General features: G+C 35.2%; 1 protein-coding gene across 1 annotated transcript; it reads right to left on the reverse strand.

The window, feature by feature from the left end:
* Positions 1-13,326: 13,326 nt before the first annotated feature.
* On the reverse strand, positions 13,327-18,717 carry LOC117616199 (Werner Syndrome-like exonuclease). Its single transcript, XM_034345441.1, is given in 7 exon segments — positions 13,327-13,825; positions 13,919-14,029; positions 14,326-14,487; positions 14,601-14,731; positions 15,819-15,998; positions 18,198-18,232; positions 18,234-18,717. Coding segments are annotated over 7 exon segments (957 nt in total). The 5' UTR covers positions 18,494-18,717; the 3' UTR covers positions 13,327-13,747.
* Positions 18,718-23,029: the final 4,312 nt, after the last annotated feature.

Here is a 23,029-nt window from a genome sequence, read left to right on the forward strand (position 1 = left end):
CTTTTCTTTATTACTCGTTTACAGATAGAAAGCGAGAGCTGCAGAATTAGACAACGAGACGAGATGGTCCCTCGTTATGACAATTATTACGTAAACGCCACTTGATTACGGAAATTGAAAAATTGAAAATGCCAGCTATCTTTATTTGTACGAAAAAAACCCCAGACCATGTGATCCACGCGCTTCCAGGTTTGAACACTCTGATCTGATATGTCTCTGTGAGATGAGTGTAGTGTTTCAAAGTAGGGAAATTAAATTAATTAAGCCAGAATTTAATTATGTTTGAACAAATAATTAAATTAAATTAATTTGGAATTAGTGGGAAAATGCCTCCCCCTCGAAACACCTCCTCCGTCACTTCACCCCTTGCTAATTAATTAGTTTCGAGATCAAGGAAGGAGTGCTAATTATGGAAAGAGTATTATTAGAATAATCACGTGGATGTGTCACTATTATTAAATAATTTAATTTCTTTCATAAGGTCAATGGGATCAAAGTAATTCTATGGTTTCTATCCAGTTTTTCCAATCAACGTCTCAGCCAAAGGAGAAAGAAATCAAATAAGAAAAAAGCTGATTGGAACGTTTGTTACCGGTATAATTATTATGAGAAAAACATTGTACACACTCATTTCGTGTTAATAATCTTTGACGGTGATCTTATTTTAACAGTAAAACTATTTTCAGGAATTAACGTTGGATTTTTGTGTGCTGTAATATTCAGTATTTACCATGGAAGTCGAAGCCAACAAGAGATGACAAAAGATGGGGGAAACTAGTCCTAGTCGGTGGTCTCAATTATAATCAAGTCATGGCTTTATCTATTGGTGAGCTGGAATCAAGTCTCTACTCAATTTACAAAGGATATGCGACTTCCCCAGCATCTTCGCTTATACATTTTCCTCCATGTAAGATAGGACTGATGGGAAGAGGAGAAACCAATGGCATTGAAATTAATGCATGAAATAAAAGTGATAAAAAAATCCAAATAAACACTGAGAGGGGATTTTAATATTTATTGTTGTCAAAAATAATGCGAGAGTGATATGGAAAATGAGTTTGGGCAATTCCCTAATAACCCCCTTGTTTTTTTTAAGTACCGTTTAAGGAATCTTAGTCTCATGATCAAATTGCAGGACCATTGATTACTCATGTGATCTCAAGATTAAGATGTCTCAATCATGAATTCAGTGCTCATTTCAAATGTAATCTCTGATTTTAATCTTATTTTCTAATAGCTATCATGTCGGGAGATAAGTAATTGTTATGTGGATCTTTAGTTTTTGTCTATTTTAGTTTTCTTCTTTTTATAATGAAAGACAACATTTTATTTTATTTTATTTTGATAAACCATCAAGTTTCATCCACAAAGGGCCAAATACAAGAAGGCCAAATCGAATTGACCTTTCTTGTGATGTGATTACACGGTCGTTTTAAGATGGCCCATACGGTGAAAAAATTGTATTTTTGGGAGTCGTTGCTACACAGGACTGTCTTGACATGACCTATACTTAGAGACTGTTTTGGCTTGGCTTAGCTTAGTCTAAATTGAATAATACTTATTCTGCGTTTTCAAACAAATTTTGAACTTTAGATTAGACTAAAATAAATGGCTGAGATTACACAAACTAATTCTTTCATCTTAAAATAATTATAATTTAATTTAATTAACTTTGCTATTCAATATATTCACATCTTCCTAAAAGCATCAACCTCCTCTCTCAACATCTTCTTCTTCTTTTTCATGACTTCCCCTTTTTTTTCTTGATTCAATCTTCTTTTTGCCCACACACCATTTTCTTCCATAACAAGAAACAATGAACCCAACCCATATCGCAAAATCAAATACCCAGTAAGGATGATTGACGTAAGGAGGAGGAAGGTTGATCTATGTGGTTTTTTTTTTTTCGTTTTTTTTTTTTCCTGGTGTTGCTAAATTAAAACTTCTATTTTTCCTTGAGCATAGGGAATTTCTAGTTAACCAAAATAAAAAGAAAGGAGCCATGGTTGCTGCTTCTCTCAGTCAATTAGTTGCTAACTTATTACATATTGAAATAAAATTTAGATTACAGATAAAGGGGGAAAAAGATATTGATTGAGATTTATTGTGATCATCCCCAATGAAATTTCAAGAACTTAAGAGCATGATTACCTTGCCCTCCCATGGAAGTCCCCCAAATTCATTTTGAAACTAAGTGGAGAGAAAGTTTATGTGTTTTCTGATCCTAACGATCCCATATCCGCTCGGTATTTTCTCAAACTCCATATGCATTGCTTTGTTTCGATCTAGGTCAAAATAGATAGTATCAATTGCATATAATTAGTAGTACTAGTAGGCAAATGGAGATTTTTGGCACATTGAGGCTGCGGGGGAGATTACCAACGCTGGGTATGGAGGAAGGGGGGTGTAGAATTTGGGGACTGTGCAATTCATAATTATTAGATTAAAATAATAATAATTAGAATAAATGTATTATTTCAAAGATAATAATAAATTAGTTGTGAAATTTAATCTGAGCCATTAATAGTATTTAAATTTAAGGGTTTAAAATTTGTGTCAAAAATATGGTGCCACGGATCCGCCCCCTATACATGTATATACATATGCATATTATATATATTATATTATATAATATGTGGTATATATTTATATAATAATAATAATAATATACTTGTATATACATATGTAATATACGTGTATATATGTGTATTATAATATATGTGTATACATATATATTATAATAATAATATATGTTATTATCATTACAATATAATATATGGATGTTATACATTAGTGAGCATAAGACTAGTTAATCATTCCCTTCCACATGAGTTTATTAGTCCCCTCCTAAGGAGGTGAGAGACTCAAGTGTAGGGGTGGGAGGAAAGATACTAGGGTTCAAATGGGACAAGCGAATAATTTTGGGTCAATTCAACTATATTGTCTGACCCAATCACAAATGGGTGGGTTTGGGTTGACTTAATAATGAGTGGGTCTTGGATACAAGAAATCATAAACCGATATGTTTGGGTTGGGACCAAAACCTAGAGATTGGCATAATTTCGAGTCAACCGACTGAACCGCTCAACCTGATCATAAGAGGGTTGGGTTTAGTTGAAGAATATGAGTCCCACATCGGAAACTTTACTAAATAAAATACAAAATATAATGAATGGTTACACTACTAATATAACCGATGCCTTTTGTAATAAAACCTCACACTTACTAGGCTTTGTAGGTGGTTAAGTTGGGGACAATATCGATGTTGTTAGTAGTGGGCCGTTGGCTCGTCTCTCTGAATTTAACACGGTATTAGAGCGGATTGATTGACTACGCCTGAATTGGGCTTTTATCTTTACTCAATATGTGGTGTTCACATGTTAGGCTTGAATGTTTATCCCTACCCCTTATCCAATAACTAGTGTTCACGTGTTGGGCTTAAATAATTGACGTTGATGTGGACTTCGCTCCATGTGTGACCCACTATGTGGTGGTCCCACATAGGGGGCGTGGTGAAGAATATAAGTCCCACATCGAAAATTTGACTAAATAAAATATAATATATAATGAATGGTACCACTACTAATATCACCGAGGTCTTTTGTGATAAAATCACACCTACTGGGCTTTATAGGTGGTTAAGTTGGGGACAATATCAGTGTCATTAATGTGGGTCAATGACCCGTCTCTCTGAAATTTAACATGGTATTAGAGTGAGTTTATTGTCTGGGCCTAAATTACTGGGCCTTTACCCTTATCTCTTACCAACATGTGGTGTTCACATGTTCGGCTTGAAAGTTCGCCACAAGTGCAGGGACGTGTTGAGAGTGTTTGTCCCACATTAAAATGTCAAGGGACTTAGCTTGGGTTTATAAGGAGTTGGGGTACTCCCCCCATTGCCAATTGGTTTTAGGATGGAACCTCCACTTCCTTCAGGTTTGCCTAATAATAAGCGGGTATTGGACCCAAAAAATCATAAACTGCTATGTATAAGTTTGATTACAAATTAGAAACAAAACCGACCTAACCCAACCCGTGCCACCCCAGATGCAAAACTGGGGTTGGCAGTTAGGTGTAATGGATGGCAGGTTAATATATGGTTGGCAGCTAAAGATGTCCTTTATTGTATCCCAAAAAATGATTTTGTCTATGCAACAGAATGTCCTGCATTGGTTAATATACACAAACTCTAGGACCTTGACTAAATTGAAAACACAATGATTGAGTCGGTGAAAAAGAGAAAATAAGGGCCAAAAAAGGTATGTATTTAACCTTCCATCGCCAACAAGTTACTTACAAACCCTAACTTTGCAAATTATCTTCTTTTTTATTTTCTAAAAAATCTTATTAGCTTAGGGCAGGTTTGAGATTGTTTCGGTAAGATTTCTCCTCATGAGAGCATTTTTATTAAATGGACATCAAAATTCTTATTAAAAATTCAAGTGCTCATTGAAAAAGCAATTAGAAGTGTTTCCCAAAGAAGCATCAAGAAAGTGCTTCTTGAAGAATGACCTAACATGTGTTTCGTAAAACTAATTTAAGTGTTTAGTCATTCTGAAAATAATTTGGTGTGGGATATTGCTTCCTTCCTTTTTTTTAAAGGAGATATTTCTCTTTTCTGCAAGTCATGATTTGGCACATGTGCAAAAATACTTCTTAAAAAATACAAAAGGAAAAACTTTTATACACATATCAAACTACCATTAACAAAAATTTAAGGAAGAAGGGAAGTATTCACATGTTTCTCCTTAAGCTCGCCAACAAAGAACCATAATACATGAAATTCTAAAGGAAATGAAAATAGTGTGGTTCATTATGTAAATAACCAAGACTTGTAGGCCAAATTGTAGCGAATGTGGCATAAAGACAAAACCAATCACTAACTTACAGTTTTTTCCCACTGAGCTCAGAAAATCCAGCTGCTGCTGGATCAGCTCTGTATGTTCATCGTCCAAGTCAAAAATTTATGTCATTCTCAATAAAATAAATTTAAGTGAAAAATTAATGAATTGGATAATATCCCATTAATTATACGAAATAACTACAAAGGCATGATGTAAGGTTCGTCTACTATTGGGACCCTCCTAATGTCCTTTTCTATTAGAGAAGACATGCCGGGCAGGAAGATATAAGAAGGGAAGGTTCGTAGGGCACCTTGGAAATGGAGGGTCTCTCTGGCATTATTGCTAGGGTAGAAGTCAGTCTCTCCCTTTAACACATGGGGCAAGAGAGAGAAAGAGAGTGCATATTCATTACGCATTTAAATCATTTTGATGTTCACATGTTGATATATCGACAGGCAAACCAGATTTAAATTTATGGAATGATACTTTGCAACCAATTTGGTAATTCATTTTCTTGTACAAGTGACATTGAGGATGGCAAATCGAACATAGAACTTTCGGATGCAAAATAAACATTTTTAACCGCTTAACCACAAACTTCTTATATAAATAAATAAAAATTAGGTCTTGGCCAATGGTGCACATGGATTTGAGAGTTGCAGACATTGGAACTGAAATGCTGATCTGACACAAGTACGTACTACAGTATTGCGTGAAAGAAATGATAAAATTCTTTTCCGATGTGACCTTTTTCAGGGGAAGGTCAGGCAATGTTAGAGTTTTACTTTCACAAGTTTTGTAAAGTCTTCGAGGAAAGATGGAATTGCCTTGATTAATTAATGATTTGAAAGCACATGCAGAATAATTAAATAACTACGTATCATCAATAAATAGATTATCCTCTCATTTTTATTCCCCTCCTTTCCTCGAATCATAGGTGGACGACCGACACTAAATAATAAGCATAATATATATATAGATAAGGCAAAATCAGAGATGAGGCCTTCTTGATATTTTGTCAGTATAAAAATATTAATTAAGATTTTATTTCAGTTTTTCAATGATCAAATTTCTAATTCAATCAATTTTTGCTAATATATTTGGTTAAGAAGTGAGATAGAGAGAATTGTGCATTCCACCGCACCAGAAAAACTTTTCTCGTAGATGTATCCTCAATAATTTTATGTTAGGGGTATCCTCAACTCGAGTGCTTGTGGAGTCCTGCCCTAATCCGCATAGTCATGTTGGCAATTTTTTGGAGAGGACGTTTGAGCACTAGCTAGGGTGTGCTAAGTACCCACTATAATCAAAAGAGGGGTGGGCACAGTTTCGGAAAAATTGGCAAATATGCTAGCAGATTGAAGAGCACCCGAAATGCACTTGTTTGTAAATGAAAGGAAAAAGAAGAGGGACTTTTCAATCACACTGTAAAAAAGGCTCAAAATGCACAAATATATGTGCCCAAATTATAAAAGATCCGTGCTAAAAATGCTACAATAGTTTTAATGGTTGAGTTGCATGATCTTAACGATCTATTAGCTCTTAGTCTAGTGATATTTTTTTTTTCGAAAAAGTCTCAAGTTCGAATACTCGCTCTTTTATTAATAAAAAAAATACATAAATAAAATCAATGTACGGCTCTAGGACTCACAACAAGGAATGTTCCCAGCTTCAAAATTATGGACAATATCATTCAAGGCAAATCATTTCACCACCGACATCAACTCATTTGTTCCTTATTAGTTTATTCCCACTGAGCTCAGAAGATATCCAACTGCAAGATTATTTCAAATACTCGCTTCCTCCTGCAAATGCTTTCATCATGTCACGATTGGGCGATTTAAATTGATCCTCAGCATTGCTTACCCTAAAAATAAAACAAAAATACATTTCTTATAGTTGGGAAATTAAAATAAATAAATTTTAAAAAAAAAAAGGAAAGGAAAAGCATAGCATGTGAATTGGAGAGTGAGGGCATTTTCAAGGGGTGACAAAAGTCGTTTTTCAATCAGTCAACTGAAAGTGGTGAAGCAAATGGAAAGGGACTGGCAATGGTGGGCTTCTCTGGATTTGTGGAGACTACAGGTTTGTTTTCCATATATTGTCGGTAGACAAATAGTCGAATACTATAGTCGATGTCAAGTGAGAATCTAATCTCCTGTTAGATCCCTCAAATAAACTTATTAATATTCCGAGAGTTGTTAAATGTTTGAATTGAAAAGAGAAAATAAACGTAAAAGTGGGATGCAATCACAGCCTTCCAAAGTGCTTAAATCCAACGATGTATAATGTGTGTCCTCTCCTCTCTCTCTCTCTCTCTCTCTCTCTCTCTCTCTCTCTCTCTATATATATATATATATATATATATATATATATATATATTCCACTAGCTTCAAACTTCTTATATATAATATATGACTTAAGATAGTGATTATGGACTTTTGTTAACTTAATCCATTCTTGAGTCCTTTTAAGTAACTCAAATAGCATGAATGGATAGAGACTCCAAGGTAATTAATATAAGTTAATCTCTCAACAAGGAACATTAAAAAGACCTATATGTGCTTCCTTACCAGAAAAAGAAATTTGTTATTAAACCAAAAGGAAAAAAAAAATTACGAAAATGAAATAGAGTTGCTTTGTGGTGGCATCACGAGATACGTGGCTAAGGCTTTGTCATTCTCACAAAAAGCTTGTCTTCTCCTCTAGCTAAACTTGTCATATCAGAGTTCTCTTTTTATCCTTTTGGATGAATCAAATAATAACAGACTACTTGACAAATAATCAAATTCATTACTAATGCTAAAAAATAAAAATAAAAATGTCTAATTTGCTCAAGATTATTAATATCCGTAGTGGGACTTTGAGCCGTTTGCAATATAATGTTAGAATAATAAACTGCAATTCATTATATATATTCCTATTCATCAAACTATTTCGCCATTTTATTTTCTCCCAACATTTCATACTTAGTTTCTTCATTTGTTTGATTTTCATTTTTTGAGAAAAGAGCGTTGGTATTATTGACATAGGGAATAATAATAGTAACAAAAAAATGGGTCATGTCTTCTGTGATTAGGCGAGTTTCTCTACGCATACGGGTTTGGTCGTCAGACTAACTGAGTAGCCTTACCTGCTCAACTGCAAAGAGAGAGCAGGAACCTAACCACATATAGAGTACCCCTGGTCCCCCTAAGATCGAAGATGAGAAATGGCCAATAATAACGATGAAGCTCAGCCTGGTAACCGTAATGTTATATGCATTACTTCTCCCTCCACTTGCAGCTGGATCATTGATACAAACACAGTTGATTATATGACTCTTAACCCTAACATATGTAATACTCTCTGTGGTAAGATTCGAAACCCTACATCACAAGCACAAATGGTACGTACTGTCCTTGTCTAATGCATTGCTTGTCCATTCCCCTTGTTTTAGCATTTTATCTGTTAGTAAACTTCTCGACCCATTAATTTGTTTATCACTTTCTACTCTTCCTACTGTATTTTTTTCAAGATCTCAAGACAAGAGGCAAAAGGAGAGGGGTCATATGACCTGACTTTACCAACAACTACTACACTATCAAGTCCAGAGCGATAAGATCAGACACCAAAAAGAAAAAAAAAAAACGGTTATAGCATTGCCGTTGAGGACATCCGTCTTTCGGTTGGTTAAGATATTTGTTTCCTGCATTATTTACCCATGGTGCTACACCAAACTTCTATTGTGAGACTTGTGTGCTAGCTATTCGTTCAATTTGAGTAATCATAAAAGTTGGCTTACCTTTTGAGCTAGTTTATTGTGACTTTGGGAGCCTACTAAAGTTTCTACTAGTGGGAGTAAGTGGTTTCTTTTTTACTTTGATTGATAATTGTACACCTAGATGACTTGGGTTTATTTAAATGGCTCAAAAGAGTGATGTTTTTGCTTGTGCTCGTGACACTACAGAAAAAAGTGACAACAGTCACCATTATTTGATGACATTTGGTGACTAATGCTGGGATGACTAAAGGCTTTAGTCACCAAAAATGGCTATTTTTGGTGACTATTGTAGTGTGACTTTCATTCCATGTTATCAACCTAATTCCAGGCCAGATTAAAATTCTTCATTTTGACAATGGCAGAGAGTATGTCATTCATAGCTTGTCTCAATTTTTTTTTATTTTTATTTATTTTTTTTTTTTTTTTTGGGAACAAGGAATAATGCATCAAACTTGTACACCTTTCACTAATCACCAACTACTTGATGTTGCTCGCTTATTGCTTCTGGATACTACTTCTCTTCGTCAATATATGTAGGGCAAAGCTTTTGTTATCTACATTTTACTTCGGTTAATCGGATCCTGAATTGTGTACTTGACTACCATACCCCTTTTATATGGTTCTTGGCAAACATTTGATTTGCATGCTGTGTCAAATTAGCTCTTAATCTTATGTTGTGTCGCCTTTGTTCATGGTCACTACCACTAACAAAATAAGCTTGATGTATTTGTTATCATTGCTTGAGCTAGATGACCAACTCATGCGTTAGCTCTTAAGCGTTCTGGAATTTGCATGCCAAAAGCTAGTCAACAAGACCATTAGTAAGAAAGTTATAATTGCACCTGCAGCAAGGCCCACACCTTGTCCAAGAAAATAGACCATTAAAAATTTCGTGAAAATCCACGGAAGTCTATTCAAATTCATTAAAGTCTAGGATGATGAAGATCTAACAAACTCCATTAAAATTCATATAGAATTTACGCTGAAGAATACGTGCGTGAAATCTATTAAAATCTCAATCAAACACCTCCAAAAACATCTTACACAAAAGAAGAGTTATGTAGAGAAGATTTACTTGCCAAAAAGGATGTAGAATAATTCCTGCATCCAGTCCAAGTTATGCAGTTGTCACAGTTGATTCTAGGGTTAGAATCTATTGTGTCAGAGTTGTTTGTTTTTTAGGGTAATGATTCGAACGAGTAAAACTACAAAGGCCCTACACTTGTTTGTTTTTATTCATGCTTTCTTCCTTATCGTCCACTGAATATACATAGCATATTATACCACACCGACCTCTGCTGCCGACAATTTTTTTTTTTTCTTCCCCATTTTGTCTCGAGACAAAAAATTATTTTGTCTAGAGTACGACTTTCAGGACATACTGGAAAAAGAAAGAAATAATAATAATAATCAATACAGATGCATATTGTCTGCATTAAATTGATGATTCTCCTCAGGCCTTAATCTCAGTTTAATTATGTGGTTAAATAAAATAATTGTTGGAGGACAGGGGCCGGTGGTCAATGACGGTGCTCTCTCTGAGATTTTTAATTGATGAAATTTCTATTTATCGCTATACCAGACAATACATGAGTTTAATGACTCTTTTTCACAATTTTAAAGTGATTCGCATTAGACATAATTTTTGAGAAACCAATATGGTCGCAGATTCTTTAGTAAATTTAGAACATACTCTTCATCGTATACGTATTTGGTTTAGTCACTTCCCTTATTATGTTTTACATTTATTATGATTTGATCATTTTGGTTTTAAGATCCATGGAGGATCTTTTTTGTAAGTTTTTCCTTTGTATTTTTGAAGAAAAAAAAGCTTTGCCACAACGTCCCATTTATAGGCACAATATATATAGGGTTCAAGCACTTATTAACCGCCCATTTTAACCACTTAACAACATGATCTAATTTTTCTTTTTAGATCCTCAATCAAGAATATAAATACAAAAATTCATCAAAATCGATAGTTATTTAAAAATTTAGTTATTATCGTGAATATTTTCATTATTTTTCAGAAAAGGCGAAAAAACAAGCTCCCAAGAGTGATCACTCTAACCGCATTTTTTGGCCATCTCAAAATGTACGTAATCCAATTATCATCTAATTTATATGAAGTTCAATGAGACTTATGTGCATTATAGTCTTGGTGTAACCAAAAACAAACCTGGGAAACTTGCAATTAAAGAAGAAATTTTTATATATTCTGAGTATAGTCCTTAAATAATGAGATACCCCAACAAGAAGATATACTAATTTATCACAAATCATCTTGTTATGATGACACAAATCAGTTTACAATGCAAGCAATAATAATCAAATTGACAACGCATATACTACTACTTTTCACCCCCAAAAAAAAACAAAAACAGAAACGTTATAATTCGTTTGCAACAAGAAAGGAAAACCTAGAAACTAGGCATAAACCAAACCAAATTCCCTATAATATATCTTTCGTACAATTGTGTCAGCTTTTATAATCTCTTAGGTTTTCTTAATTTGTCACTGTCCCTTGCACTTTACGATTCAGTGCATGTCACCGTTGGTAGCTAGCCACATTGGCACATGGCATGCATGGCCAATATTTGTTGAGTGTGAGAGAGAGAGAGAGAGAGAGAGAGAGAGAGAGGTGCCATGAAATGAAAGGGTTAGGCCCACGCAGCACATGCATGGAGGCTTATCACTTTGTATCTTTCTTCCATTCAAATTGGAAATTAGTGAGCTTCAGACCATAAAGCATGGGGCCACCACCAGAGCACATTGAAAATTTACACATATGAACATGGTTTACGTGTTTTTGAGGGGACAAATCTAACCAGATGACAAAGTTTACTATTTGGATCACTCGGTTGGAAGTATATATCTTTATATAATTGGGGTTACTAATCACTTTCGCACACGTCTTGGTTAGTAAGCGTGATTACTATCAGGCGTCCTGTCATATACTTACAATGATTAATATTCAAGTGCCAGAAAGAAAAAGAATGATTAAGACTTAATTCTTTTTGTGTGGCTGTCTTGTTACTGATTTACTACGTTATTTGTTTATTAATATTATATCCTAAAATATAAGTTCGCCGTCTACTCATTTTATAAAAACGAAAGTTAGTATCTCTTTCTTTTCTTAAGAGTACTTTGTTACATGACGATGAGGTCATGTGATAAGTGTTATAGAAAGAAAAGATAATACACCAGAATGCATGTAAGATTTTCTCCTTTACAGACCTACTGTTAACGAGAGCGAAGCTATACAGAAGGCTACAGACTAGAGTAGACTTAAGCTCGAACCTTTTTTTTTTAATTTTTGTAACAAAGAGGGCTAACGCCCAAACAAAAAGAAAGCAACTAAGCGCTAAAGAAACGGGGCCTGGAAAGACCACAGGCATTAGCAGCGAGAATATCCACAAGGAAGGTTGGCACCTTGTCAAAAATCTGCAGACCATTATCAAACTCAAAACTCTTATCAGCCAAGGCATTCGCAGCACAGTTCTGTTCACGAAAGATGTGACTAACTGAGCAATTCCAGTCAGCTCTCATCTTTAATTTGCAACAATTAATGATGCTGAAGAGGGGAAGCTCGAACTTTTTTTCACTTCATACAAGTTTTAGTTTTGGACAAATTTCAACCCATCATGGTCAAGCCAGCTTTGGTCGTGATAACAGGTCACGGCATCCAACAGCAACCCAATAACAAGCATCCTCTATGTCCAATATTGAGTCCATTGCCTCCAATGAGGGGTTATTATAATTCCCTTAACTACAGGCTAGTACGCGTAGGGATAGGGCCTTGCTTTTTGTTTACTACTTTGGCATACCTCTTATCTACTGTGGTTGAATTCAAAGAATTTATGAGCCATGCTAAAGAGAATAGCTCACTTGTATAACATCAACGGTTAACAGCTACCTACACGTGTACGACTAATCAAATTAGGATCTTCGTCTCGATAGCATCTTTGTAGGAGATAGGTAGAGCTTTCTTGATCCCAGATAGATGAACCTAATCAGCCAGTAGAAGAATCGTAGAAGTAGTAGACTAGTGAACTCGTTGGACATTTCTAGAGCTAGATCGTTTGAAGGTGAATCACTTTAAAAATATATCTTGACCTTGAGATTGTAGACACAAGACTACTTTTGTGGTGAATTCATGACAACCTTTTTGCATATTTGGGGATCATCCATTGGGTGCAGAGAATCCTTACACTTGAGGGTAGTTATTTGGTTAGGAAAGTTTTTAAAGTAGATTAAGGCCTCGTAACTTTTGCTTTCAGTTGTCTAGTCCTTATCCTTGAACAAATTCACTTTTTCTGTGGCATTATGGTTGTCGAGGGTTCACTATCACTTTGATTTGATGTTATTATAAGGGCAATTAGTTTCATTAACACGAAATGGTATCTAAAAGAACTGATAGGGTTTTCTAAAAAACTTTCAACTATAGTCAAATGAATGCAAAACTAATTGAAACTCCTCTTATTTGTACTGGAAGAAGGCGCATCTGGGTGTGAATTAAAAATAGAGGCGAAAGTGTTGGGATTCAAAATTTCACATTGGGAAAATATCGTATCTTTACGAGCTCTTGGGCACCATTTCCTTACAAGTCGGTTACCCATGAGCTCTTCACAACGGGAAGAGTGAATGGAGTTGTGGATCAACAGGCAAGTAGCTCAGACTTCCAATTGCAGGGATGTGATACGCACTACAGCCCAACCATAATTTGAAGTCCCATTCTATTAAAGGTCTAAAGTTGCCTTGAAGCCCAAATCTATAATACAACAAGAGTCCACACACAGGGAATTTTAAAATTGCTTCAATACAATGAGTCAATACTGCTCATCTCAGAATTTAATTGGAAAAAGAACAACACAATAACGTATTTCTGAAAAATTATTTAAGAAGATGGCATAAACCTGAACCCCATACATGAAACCGACATGGTCTTCTGCATCTGGACAACATCTCAGCATGATGAACCCCTCTATTCCTGATAATATCAAGGGCAGCGCTGCAGAGGCTAACAGGATGATAAACAAGGGGGTAAAATATGATTATGCTTTCTTTTATAATTTAATCCTGATGTTACAAGAGAAATTCATTACAATGTACAGCTTGTGGGTTCTCTCTCTGAACTTCGTTACGATGATACAGCTTGCAGTTCCTCACTCTGATTGTCAGGTGTAACTTTTTCAGCATCAGGGAGGCTCTTTAACACCTTAAATGATAGAATATCATTAGTCATCCTTATGGTGACAGCCTCTAATTAATCACAGATAAAGAAGATTTTAAGTTTTGATAATTAACTAACCTCATACAGATGCCATGATGTGAATGCATCAATAGCAGCATACTCCAACTGCTCCTTTGATAAAAACTTGGCCTCCCAGTTTCCCAATCTAATTTTGTTGGGTTTCAAAAGCTGCAATGTTTTGAAACATTAACAGGAATTCCTACCTAAACTTATGAACCAGCTACAAAAACCACTAATTAGGTTACTGGTCAAATTCCAGTGGACCGCTGGAGCAACGAAAACAATTACATTATAATCCAGCACAATTCAGGCTAATAGACAGATCCAGTAACAGACAATAGTTTAGGCAGAGCAGACACTACTGGGATTCCTTCTCTTTAGTAGTTTTGCTGAGATTTCCAAGAACCAGTAGTAATTAGAAGCAACAAAGAATAGTGGAAGGCAGAGAAAAACAAAAAGATTACCTGTTTGCATATTAGCTTCTCAGTAAGAGATGCAAGACCCCAGTTCTGCAGACCTCCACCAAGCTTTCGTTTAGCTAGATATTTAAGATCTTCAACAGCTTTAGTAGAGACATTATAGTCTTTAAAAACCTTAACAGAATCACCGGCAATGCCAAGTCCAACCTGTGCCATGGATCACATATTATATTAGAATAATGTATTGTAAGATCCAGATAGAAACATTTCGTGTATCTGGGTGGCAGATGTAGTAAGTCTGTACAATATATGTTATCGACCTTCAAAATTGATGCATCTTCGAGAAGTAACTGCAGACTTTGAGGAATCCCAGAATGAACAATATGCATCACGTGACAACAACTTGTGTCTACACATATCTGCATAACCGCAGCCTTCCTAGGTGGAACACCTGCATTTTAGGCTTTCCCAATGATGAAATCCAGCAAGTCTAAGTTGATGTATTTATTCATAAAACAAAACTGAACCCCACTCCAAGAATAATGAATAACAACCTCATGTTTAATCGGATAAATCCATCATAGAAATGGTTCATAAGCCATTCGGCCAAAAAGGTCAAAGGGGAACATTTATGACATACATTTGCCAGAAACATGTTGAAAAGCATATGGAAAAGACAGAGCAACAAATGACGAATAAACAACAGAGAATATAAAAGAATGAAACATCAACAGCCAAAACACTATACATATTTTAGTATTCCCTAAGAAAGCCGAGATTTTCAAATGCATAAAATACAAAAAAGGATCTGGAATCCTCCTCTGCCTTCCGGATAAATTATCGTCATGATTTATCAAAGACCAAAGTTATAATCCAAATGGCCCCCCCTCACGCCTTCCAGTCAAAAGACAAAAAAAAAGAAAAAATCAAAGGTCTTGAATCCCCATCTGCTTTTAAAGTTATATTGAAATATCTATTATTTCACTGTTTCACAAGGGGGGAAGTTGCAATCAAGGCCAAAATGTAACTGAACCAATAAAAACTTGGCTCTAGCTTGTTGCTGGCCCTAACTAATTTTGCACACCAGTTCCCTCTATCCGTATAGAATATTCGGATATTATTCTTCCAATATACAGCTATTTTCAAACAAGAAAAGCCTTCATCCCATTCTAAATCTAGAGATAGAAAGAGAGAATAGTTTTCTTAGGGACAAGAGGAAACAGTTCTTTAGCACCATAGTAAAGCTGATTGTTTTAAGTTATCAGTCTTTACATTTTTTTTAGCACAATAATAATAATGATAAAGTTATCTTAAAAAATGAAAAAATAAGCTGGAGATCTACTCTTGGTGGGAACCAGTCTCTTCCTTCTTGGCCTATAGCTGTAGAAGTCTAAACAATAGGAAAGTAGGAAGGATGGAGAAGGTGGAGAGTTGGTTTCCGAAAATGACCACCTTGAAAGAAGAGGAGGAGGAAGTGTGCGTAGAGAGTCAGAGAGAATGCATCAAGTTTGAGAGAATTAGACAAATCTAACACCAACCTCTTTGGAATGTGGGTCTCCACTCAATGTCAAATCCAACTGCAGTTTGGCCCGCTTCTTTTTCCTTTGCTTCAATAATATTTAGAACCTCCATGGCAGCTTTCTCTACTTGAACTGCAGTCCTGCTATATGTAATCTGACCTCCAAACTTCATCACAGGATATCTCATCCTTATATTGGCTGCTTTAGGAAATAAATAATGTAGTACAGCATTATGTATCTTAAGAAAAATTAAATTAAACAACTTCTGTATAAAAAGGCTGCAGAGAAAAGATATTTAAATGCTTATGAACAGTCCAAAACATATGCAAGCAAATAATACCATTAAAAATTGGCAAAACCTTCAATGGTCATTAATATCATTCCTCCTAACTGCATTTGAGAAGACAAATATTATGCTAAAACCTTAACCTAACTGCACTGAACACGTGTCACGGTGTTAAAAAGCCCTTTCTTGAGTATCAAGCTAAAATAATTTTGATAGATATGATTTGTCTGATGGTCTGATCTTATCCCTTCTGAGGTTATAGGAATTTTTCATAGGAAGAACCTACAAACCGCATCAGGGGATTATTTAAAAAAACCTTAAATTTATCTCATTGTTAACTTAACCACTATAAATGTCATTTACCCCTAAAAACCCCACCTAAACTTCCCCATAAATAAAAATTCAGCTTCTCTTGAAATATAGGAACTCCATAAAACAGTCAAGTTACATGATGGGCAAAAGATTAATCCATGCGCGGTAAAATCTTGGATATCCAAGAGGATCAAATCTATCAAAAGCTTCCTGTCAACTCTTACAGCAAAGGATTTCTACACAGATTCTGTGATTGTTATTATAGATCATCTTGCAAGTATAGCAAGAGAAAATCAATAGCCCAAGTTTCAGTTGTCCTATCGGAGTGGCTATTAATGTCATCTATGAGAACTCATGCAGTTTTAGAGCTGGTAAGGAGGGCATCTGTTAAAACTGATTTGGAGACTCTATAATCTTTCTGACTGATATCATAAATTCTCAATTCTTTTAGTAGCTAGTTTTATGGGGCAAAGTGTTAGACACACATAAGAGCAACACAACCATGTAGCGGGAATGAAAATATTAATATGGATGGTAGGAGTGACTTCAAAAGGACAATTAAAAATCAATACAATAGAAAAACACTGGGAGTGAACCCTGTTAGTGATAAGTTAACAGAAGTTAATGTGATAGGAACATGTACAACATAGACCACCAAATGTACCTATAACCGAAGGAAGACTAGTTAAAGTAAAGATCTAAAAGATAATTTAATACAATATACTGCATATATTCAAAAGAAAATGGAAGATGATAACCCATGTGGCAAGCCATATGATGGATAAGATAAATAAGGGCATGTACAATGATGAGGCTTAGCTATCAACATCCCCAAGGAAAGGACAATCACTCATTATGTGAGACACCTGGCAAGGCTTGAGGCATGCATGGTTCTCCCAATACGATTGGCCTTTTTTTTTCTGCCTGCAATGTAGGCGAAATCAAATAGATCTCTAGATAATGATCCACTGTCAATCACTCTTGATCTTCACCTCTTAAGTTCCCAGATTTTCTTCTCACTTGGTAGTTGGAATCTAGATCGCTATTTTCTGTTCACAAATACCATGACTGTCCCCCACAGTACATTTCTACTATCTGTGCTATGTCCACAAACTCAAAATAAGAAGTCAACTTCAGAGTTGAGACTTTTATAATGATGCTTCATCTTAGACTCCGCGCAAATTTTATACAGAGGGAGCAGGTCACAAGTAAGGAGTAAAATGCACTCATCAAACCTAGATAATTATTTATGCATTTCGTAGCTCCTCTATACCAACTGTACCAACTTCATGAACTTCAATTCCTTGTGGTCCCACACTCCCCTTGTGAAGTATTTCCGATGAAACCTTTCCTTGAGGCTTATCATTATCATATGTACAGTGTACTCATAAAAACTGCCTGGTGTCCCATCCAGCCTAAAATACTGTTGCACTAGATTAGCTAGACTCTGTATGACCTTATAAAGCCTTTCAAGAACTTCAGGTGTTGCGCCATAACACGAAAACCTAAAGTCATTATGCTGCTTCCCTTCCCTACATGAAAAATCACGTAATGCTCTCCTAAACTGCAATCTCAAAATCCAACATTAGGCTCTCAATATAATCTTAACAAAATTCAAGAGCACATTTTCTACTGATTTAAGACAACTGACAGGTGCCCTCATGCAACAATTGTCAAGAGCATGTTTAAACAAATTAAAACCCCTACATTATCTAGCGTTTCAATCAAAACTCAAAATTGAAAAATTGAAAAAGCTATGGAATACTAAAATTTACAATGAATGAACAGAGGCAACAGACCTTGACGGCAAGGGGAGAGAGAGAATGCGTTTGGACTGGAGAGCGAGAACTGAACTGGGCAGGCGGCGGCGGGCAATCCTACAGTGGTGTTGTTGGGTTTTGTCGTCGCCGTCGGAGTCGTCGTCTGGGCTGGACCGTCGCTTTTTGGGGAGAGAGGAAGAAGTGGCAGCTTCGAATGCGGCTTCAATGGCTTGGAGGTCTTCTTCTGTGAAGGGCTCGTCGTCCAACTCCGATTCCGATAAGATGGTCTTCGTGCTTCTACTTTTGTTTTCCAGGGATTGCGACTTCTTCTCCATTTACTCCCTTAAAAACATTCCCCGCATTTGTCTGTAATTTTGAAGAGAACCTCCATTCCATTACAGCATTCCACTATCTAGGAGAAAAGTGAGAAGGAGGGTACAGAAAAAAGGCCAAGGGTACTTTTCAGTCACTTTTACCGTAATTGTTTCATGATTGTAGCAATTTAAGAGCTTTCCTACGTCCAGATCTGGCCTCAAATGAAAAAATACACTTTCTAATGTATGTGTTTGGCCCAGTTTAGTTTCGCCTAACGCAAAATAAGGCCATCTCCAAATCAAAGACCTAAACCTAAAATATTGCCCAAAACTTCTCACAATCCAAGAAATTAAAGGACTCAAATTTGAACCCAAATATGGGTCCAAGTATTGCCTAGACCCAACACTATCCAGTGGAGTCCACTGCACCTAAAACAGGCCCATGTGCACAGCATCTGACGTGGGCCCCAATTGACATACTGGACTGTTGTTGTTTGGCTGCTGCTACAGCCACTTGTCAAGCTGCTGTTTGTCTGCTTGTACAATTGAATTTGAATTTTTTATTATTATTCTAAATGTAACTTAAATTAACGATCTAGATTAAATCTAAATTATTTTAATAGTAAAAAAAAAAAAAAGATCCAACAGCTGAAATTTAAATCCAATGGTCAAAACAATATTTTAAATTAATATAGGTCAAATTATATTTGTGGAATTTCAATTTTTTTAGGTCAAATTGTTCAAAAAAATTAATTATGAAGTTATTGAAAAAGATTGAATGAAGAAAATTAACCCAAAAAAAAAAAAAATTAGACCTAAGCCATTCTTAAACAATTTAATAAAGTTGTAGACTTAAAATTTGAGTTCGGAGGGATTGGAGGAAAAACAATTTGAGTTCGGGCAAAACCCAAATAGTTACTTTTTGGTGGGGAAAAATTTGGGTTTAGCTCCTCATGGATTGGAGAAGAACTAAGAGGCTGATTTTGCCAAATTGTTGGCCTGGGTAAGAGTGGGCCCCAATGTCAGTTTTTGAAAAAAAAGGCTCAATATTTGCTGACTTTTCCAATTGCAATGACCATCGATGAGCTACCATGTGGTGCCCTCAATGGCAATGGCCTAATGGCTATAGTTGTTGGACTTTTTTGTTTTTGTGTGTTTTTTTTTTTGTTTTTTTTGTTTTTTTTTTTGTAAATATTATGAGGTGTGTCCACACTTGAAGGGTGAGATTAATCCCTGCTCCAGGTTCGGCTTGCCTCTGGCCACAAAGTGGTTTTTTTTCAAGTTACTAATTTGCTAACTTTTTTTTTCTTTCGTTCATCACCTTCTCGCCTAAAAAATCTTTCAATTACTCCAAACATTTCTACTTGTTTGTCTTTTTTCATTTTGGTCAAATTTGTTGTTCCAAAGTATGGCTCAAAATTTTATTTTTGTGTTGCTTTTCTTATGCTTTGATTTTTATCATAAATAAAATAATAATAAACTAAAATAACAAGTTTTGATTTTTATCCCCTAACTCCTCACCACCACTAGATCCACAAAAAATTTGAGAGGCTAGATTTTGTGAATAGTACCATTTTGAGAGGCTAAAACAACACCTAGCCCTTTGCCCTTTGCCCTTTGCCCTTTGCCTCTGCATTAGACATGCTCTAAGGACAACTAAAGAATTCCGTCAATTTTATTCACATCGTCATGGATATTTATGTACAATTCTGCTACTTTATTCAAGCTTAAAATCTTCATTTCATGTTAGGGCCCTTGGCAAATTTTCCCAAATCTCACAATAGAAACCTGACTTTTGGAAGAACCCTAAACCCAAATTCTCATTTTCACACCATAACATGAAATGAAGAGTTTTAGCTTGAATAAAATGGTTGAAATTGTAGAATTGGACATAAATACCCCTGAATGAGTTTAAAAAATTGACGGAAATCTTTAATTGTCCTTAAATTGCTATTATCATGAAACTATAACCCTCCGTTTGGATGAAGGAATTAAAAATTACATAGATTTCTAAAATGATGGAATTTAGATTTCTATAATTTCAATTTCCGGCAATTGAAGATTTTAGTGTTTGGATTTATGTATGTCGAATTTTGTAAATGACACTACGAAAATTGTGAAATGAGGCATATTTTGGTGGAAATTAAACTTGGGAATTTGATGTCCAAATTTCCATGATGTTTTCCACGCGTCATTTAATAAATTACGCCCTTAAGTTGCCAAATAAGAGAATTGTCAATTTCTCCTATTAAATTCTTGACTTTTAGCTAAATTTCGAGTTATTTTCCCTCATCTAAATGGAGGGTAATGGCAAAAGTGACCGAATTGAAACTACACGGACTAAAAGTGAAAAAGAGGCAATCTACAGGGACCAAAAGTGACTTTTGGCCTAGGAAAAAAAAAGAGAGGAAACTTTTAAAATATGGAGGTGCAAATGTGAAAACTTTACTAGAATATAAACGCGTTACTTCCTCTCTCGTCTTTCTTTTCTTGCATTCTCTATTCATTTTATGTAACATGTATTTCACTAGCATATAGATTGGTTCTTGTTACATTTAAAATTTTAGTACTCATTAAAAGTTAAATATTAGTATTTTACATTAAATACATAACTTTATGTGTGAGTAAAATACACATAAAATAAAATGAACAATACAAGAAGGAAAAGGCCACATAAAAAAAAGGTACCTAGCATTCCTCAAACTTTATTTCTCTTGAAGTTCAAAATTTTTGAAAAAGAGCGAGTTCACTTTTCAAAGAACCTTATTGAATGGCACTAAAAACACATCGAAATTACAATTCACGTCAATACTTTTTAAAAATTCCAAACACATAACTAATTATATGTTTTAATAATTTATACGGTATAGACAATGATTCTCATTTCTGTAATGGCATGTTTACTAGTCCATAATCGGATTATGAGGAATTGAATTAAGGATGAATTGAATTAAGAAGGAGTTGGATTGATGATAGTTAGATTGCAGATTCTATTGAATTTGGTTACTAAACCATATTGAATTGGGGTATGAGTTGTACTAATTCCTTATAAGTTGTTTACTAAATTCACACGAATTGGAATTGAAACCAAATTGAACGCAAAATTGTCCTCATTGTTGGGTTAAAGTAAATGACAAATTTGGAATATTTAAAATTTTGTGAGGATATAATGGGTAAAAGAGGTGAATTCCTAATACGTTAGTTCTCTGGAAGTTAGAATACCACTGGAAGTTAGAATACCACCTCCCACCCAAGAGTCCAATTCCTCCAAAATCAAGAGTTGGATTCCTCCAAAATCAAGAGTTGGATTCCTCCAAAATCAAGAGTTGAATTCCTAATTTTGTGTGGATCACACTCACATTTTGATTCATCCATGTGAAGTAAACACATGAGTATTCGTAATGGGAATTTAACTCCTTATTTTGATTATGATTAATCGGTTTCGATGATTTGGCGACATGATTGGATTGGATTGGAGGATTTGTTTGAGTATGTATTTGTAATTGAAAAAATTTCTAAACATTTTAAGTCATTTGATGGAGTTATGTTCAATATATTATAGAATCAAAACAATTTTCTCTAATATTTCATTTATAATTTATATTTACGTGTATTAATATGTTTGATTAGATAAAACCTAACGATAAATGCCTTATATTTCATTATTGTCTTTTTTTCATTATCAAAACCAATCATCCAATCCAATATCAATTGGATTAGATTGGATTAAATTTAAACCTCTAATTCGATCAGATTGGATTGGAAAAATCACAATCCAATCTATATTGGATTAGATGTGGATTGGCTAAATTATATTGATTTCGATCTTACCATTTGGTAGAACATCCTGCTAATGAGGCTCACCCTTATAGCTGGGCAGAAGACAAATCCCCTAATGCCAACCCCATCATGTGTCTCCTCATCCAAAAGGTCAAGCAATTTGAAGAAGAAATATCTTAATCCTAACTACTAGTCTGGAGCATGCTGCAACCAAACTAATCCACTAAGCAAATCAAAACCTTAAAGTAGGAGAAAAATGTTCAAGCCCCCAGAGTGTTGTTCTACACAGAGGTTGAAGACGCTCCAACTCATATGCATACCTTTTAATGGGCATTCGATTGTAAGGGACTCAGTGATGAAGGCAGAGCCTTTTATTCCCCTTCACCCTCATTGGTGCAACCCTTAACTAGTTTTATCGATTGGAACTAGACACAATTGACTCATTTGACTAGCTGAAGTAAATCTTCCTCAACCACTTCATGATTCAAACTGATTGTCTTTACACTGCCCGATTTAGCCATGAATATCCATGTGTCTAGAAACTGATGACTAAGCGGCCTTTTGTACATTCAAGAGTGGCCTTTGGGAATCCAACTTCCATTACCTGGTTCACAACAACAGTTAGACCACTTATGACATGAAGTAGGCTGCCATTCATGGTAAGGCGAAGTATTTTAAAAACCGTCATCGCTAAATTGTTTGATCCATTAGATTCCCATGGCAGACAATATTGATGCCGAAGCCTTAGCCCGTTTAGCCTCGGCATTATCTGTTGGA

The sequence above is a fragment of the Prunus dulcis genome, chromosome 1 (assembly GCF_902201215.1).
Source record: "Prunus dulcis chromosome 1, ALMONDv2, whole genome shotgun sequence".
NCBI lineage: Eukaryota > Viridiplantae > Streptophyta > Magnoliopsida > Rosales > Rosaceae > Prunus > Prunus dulcis.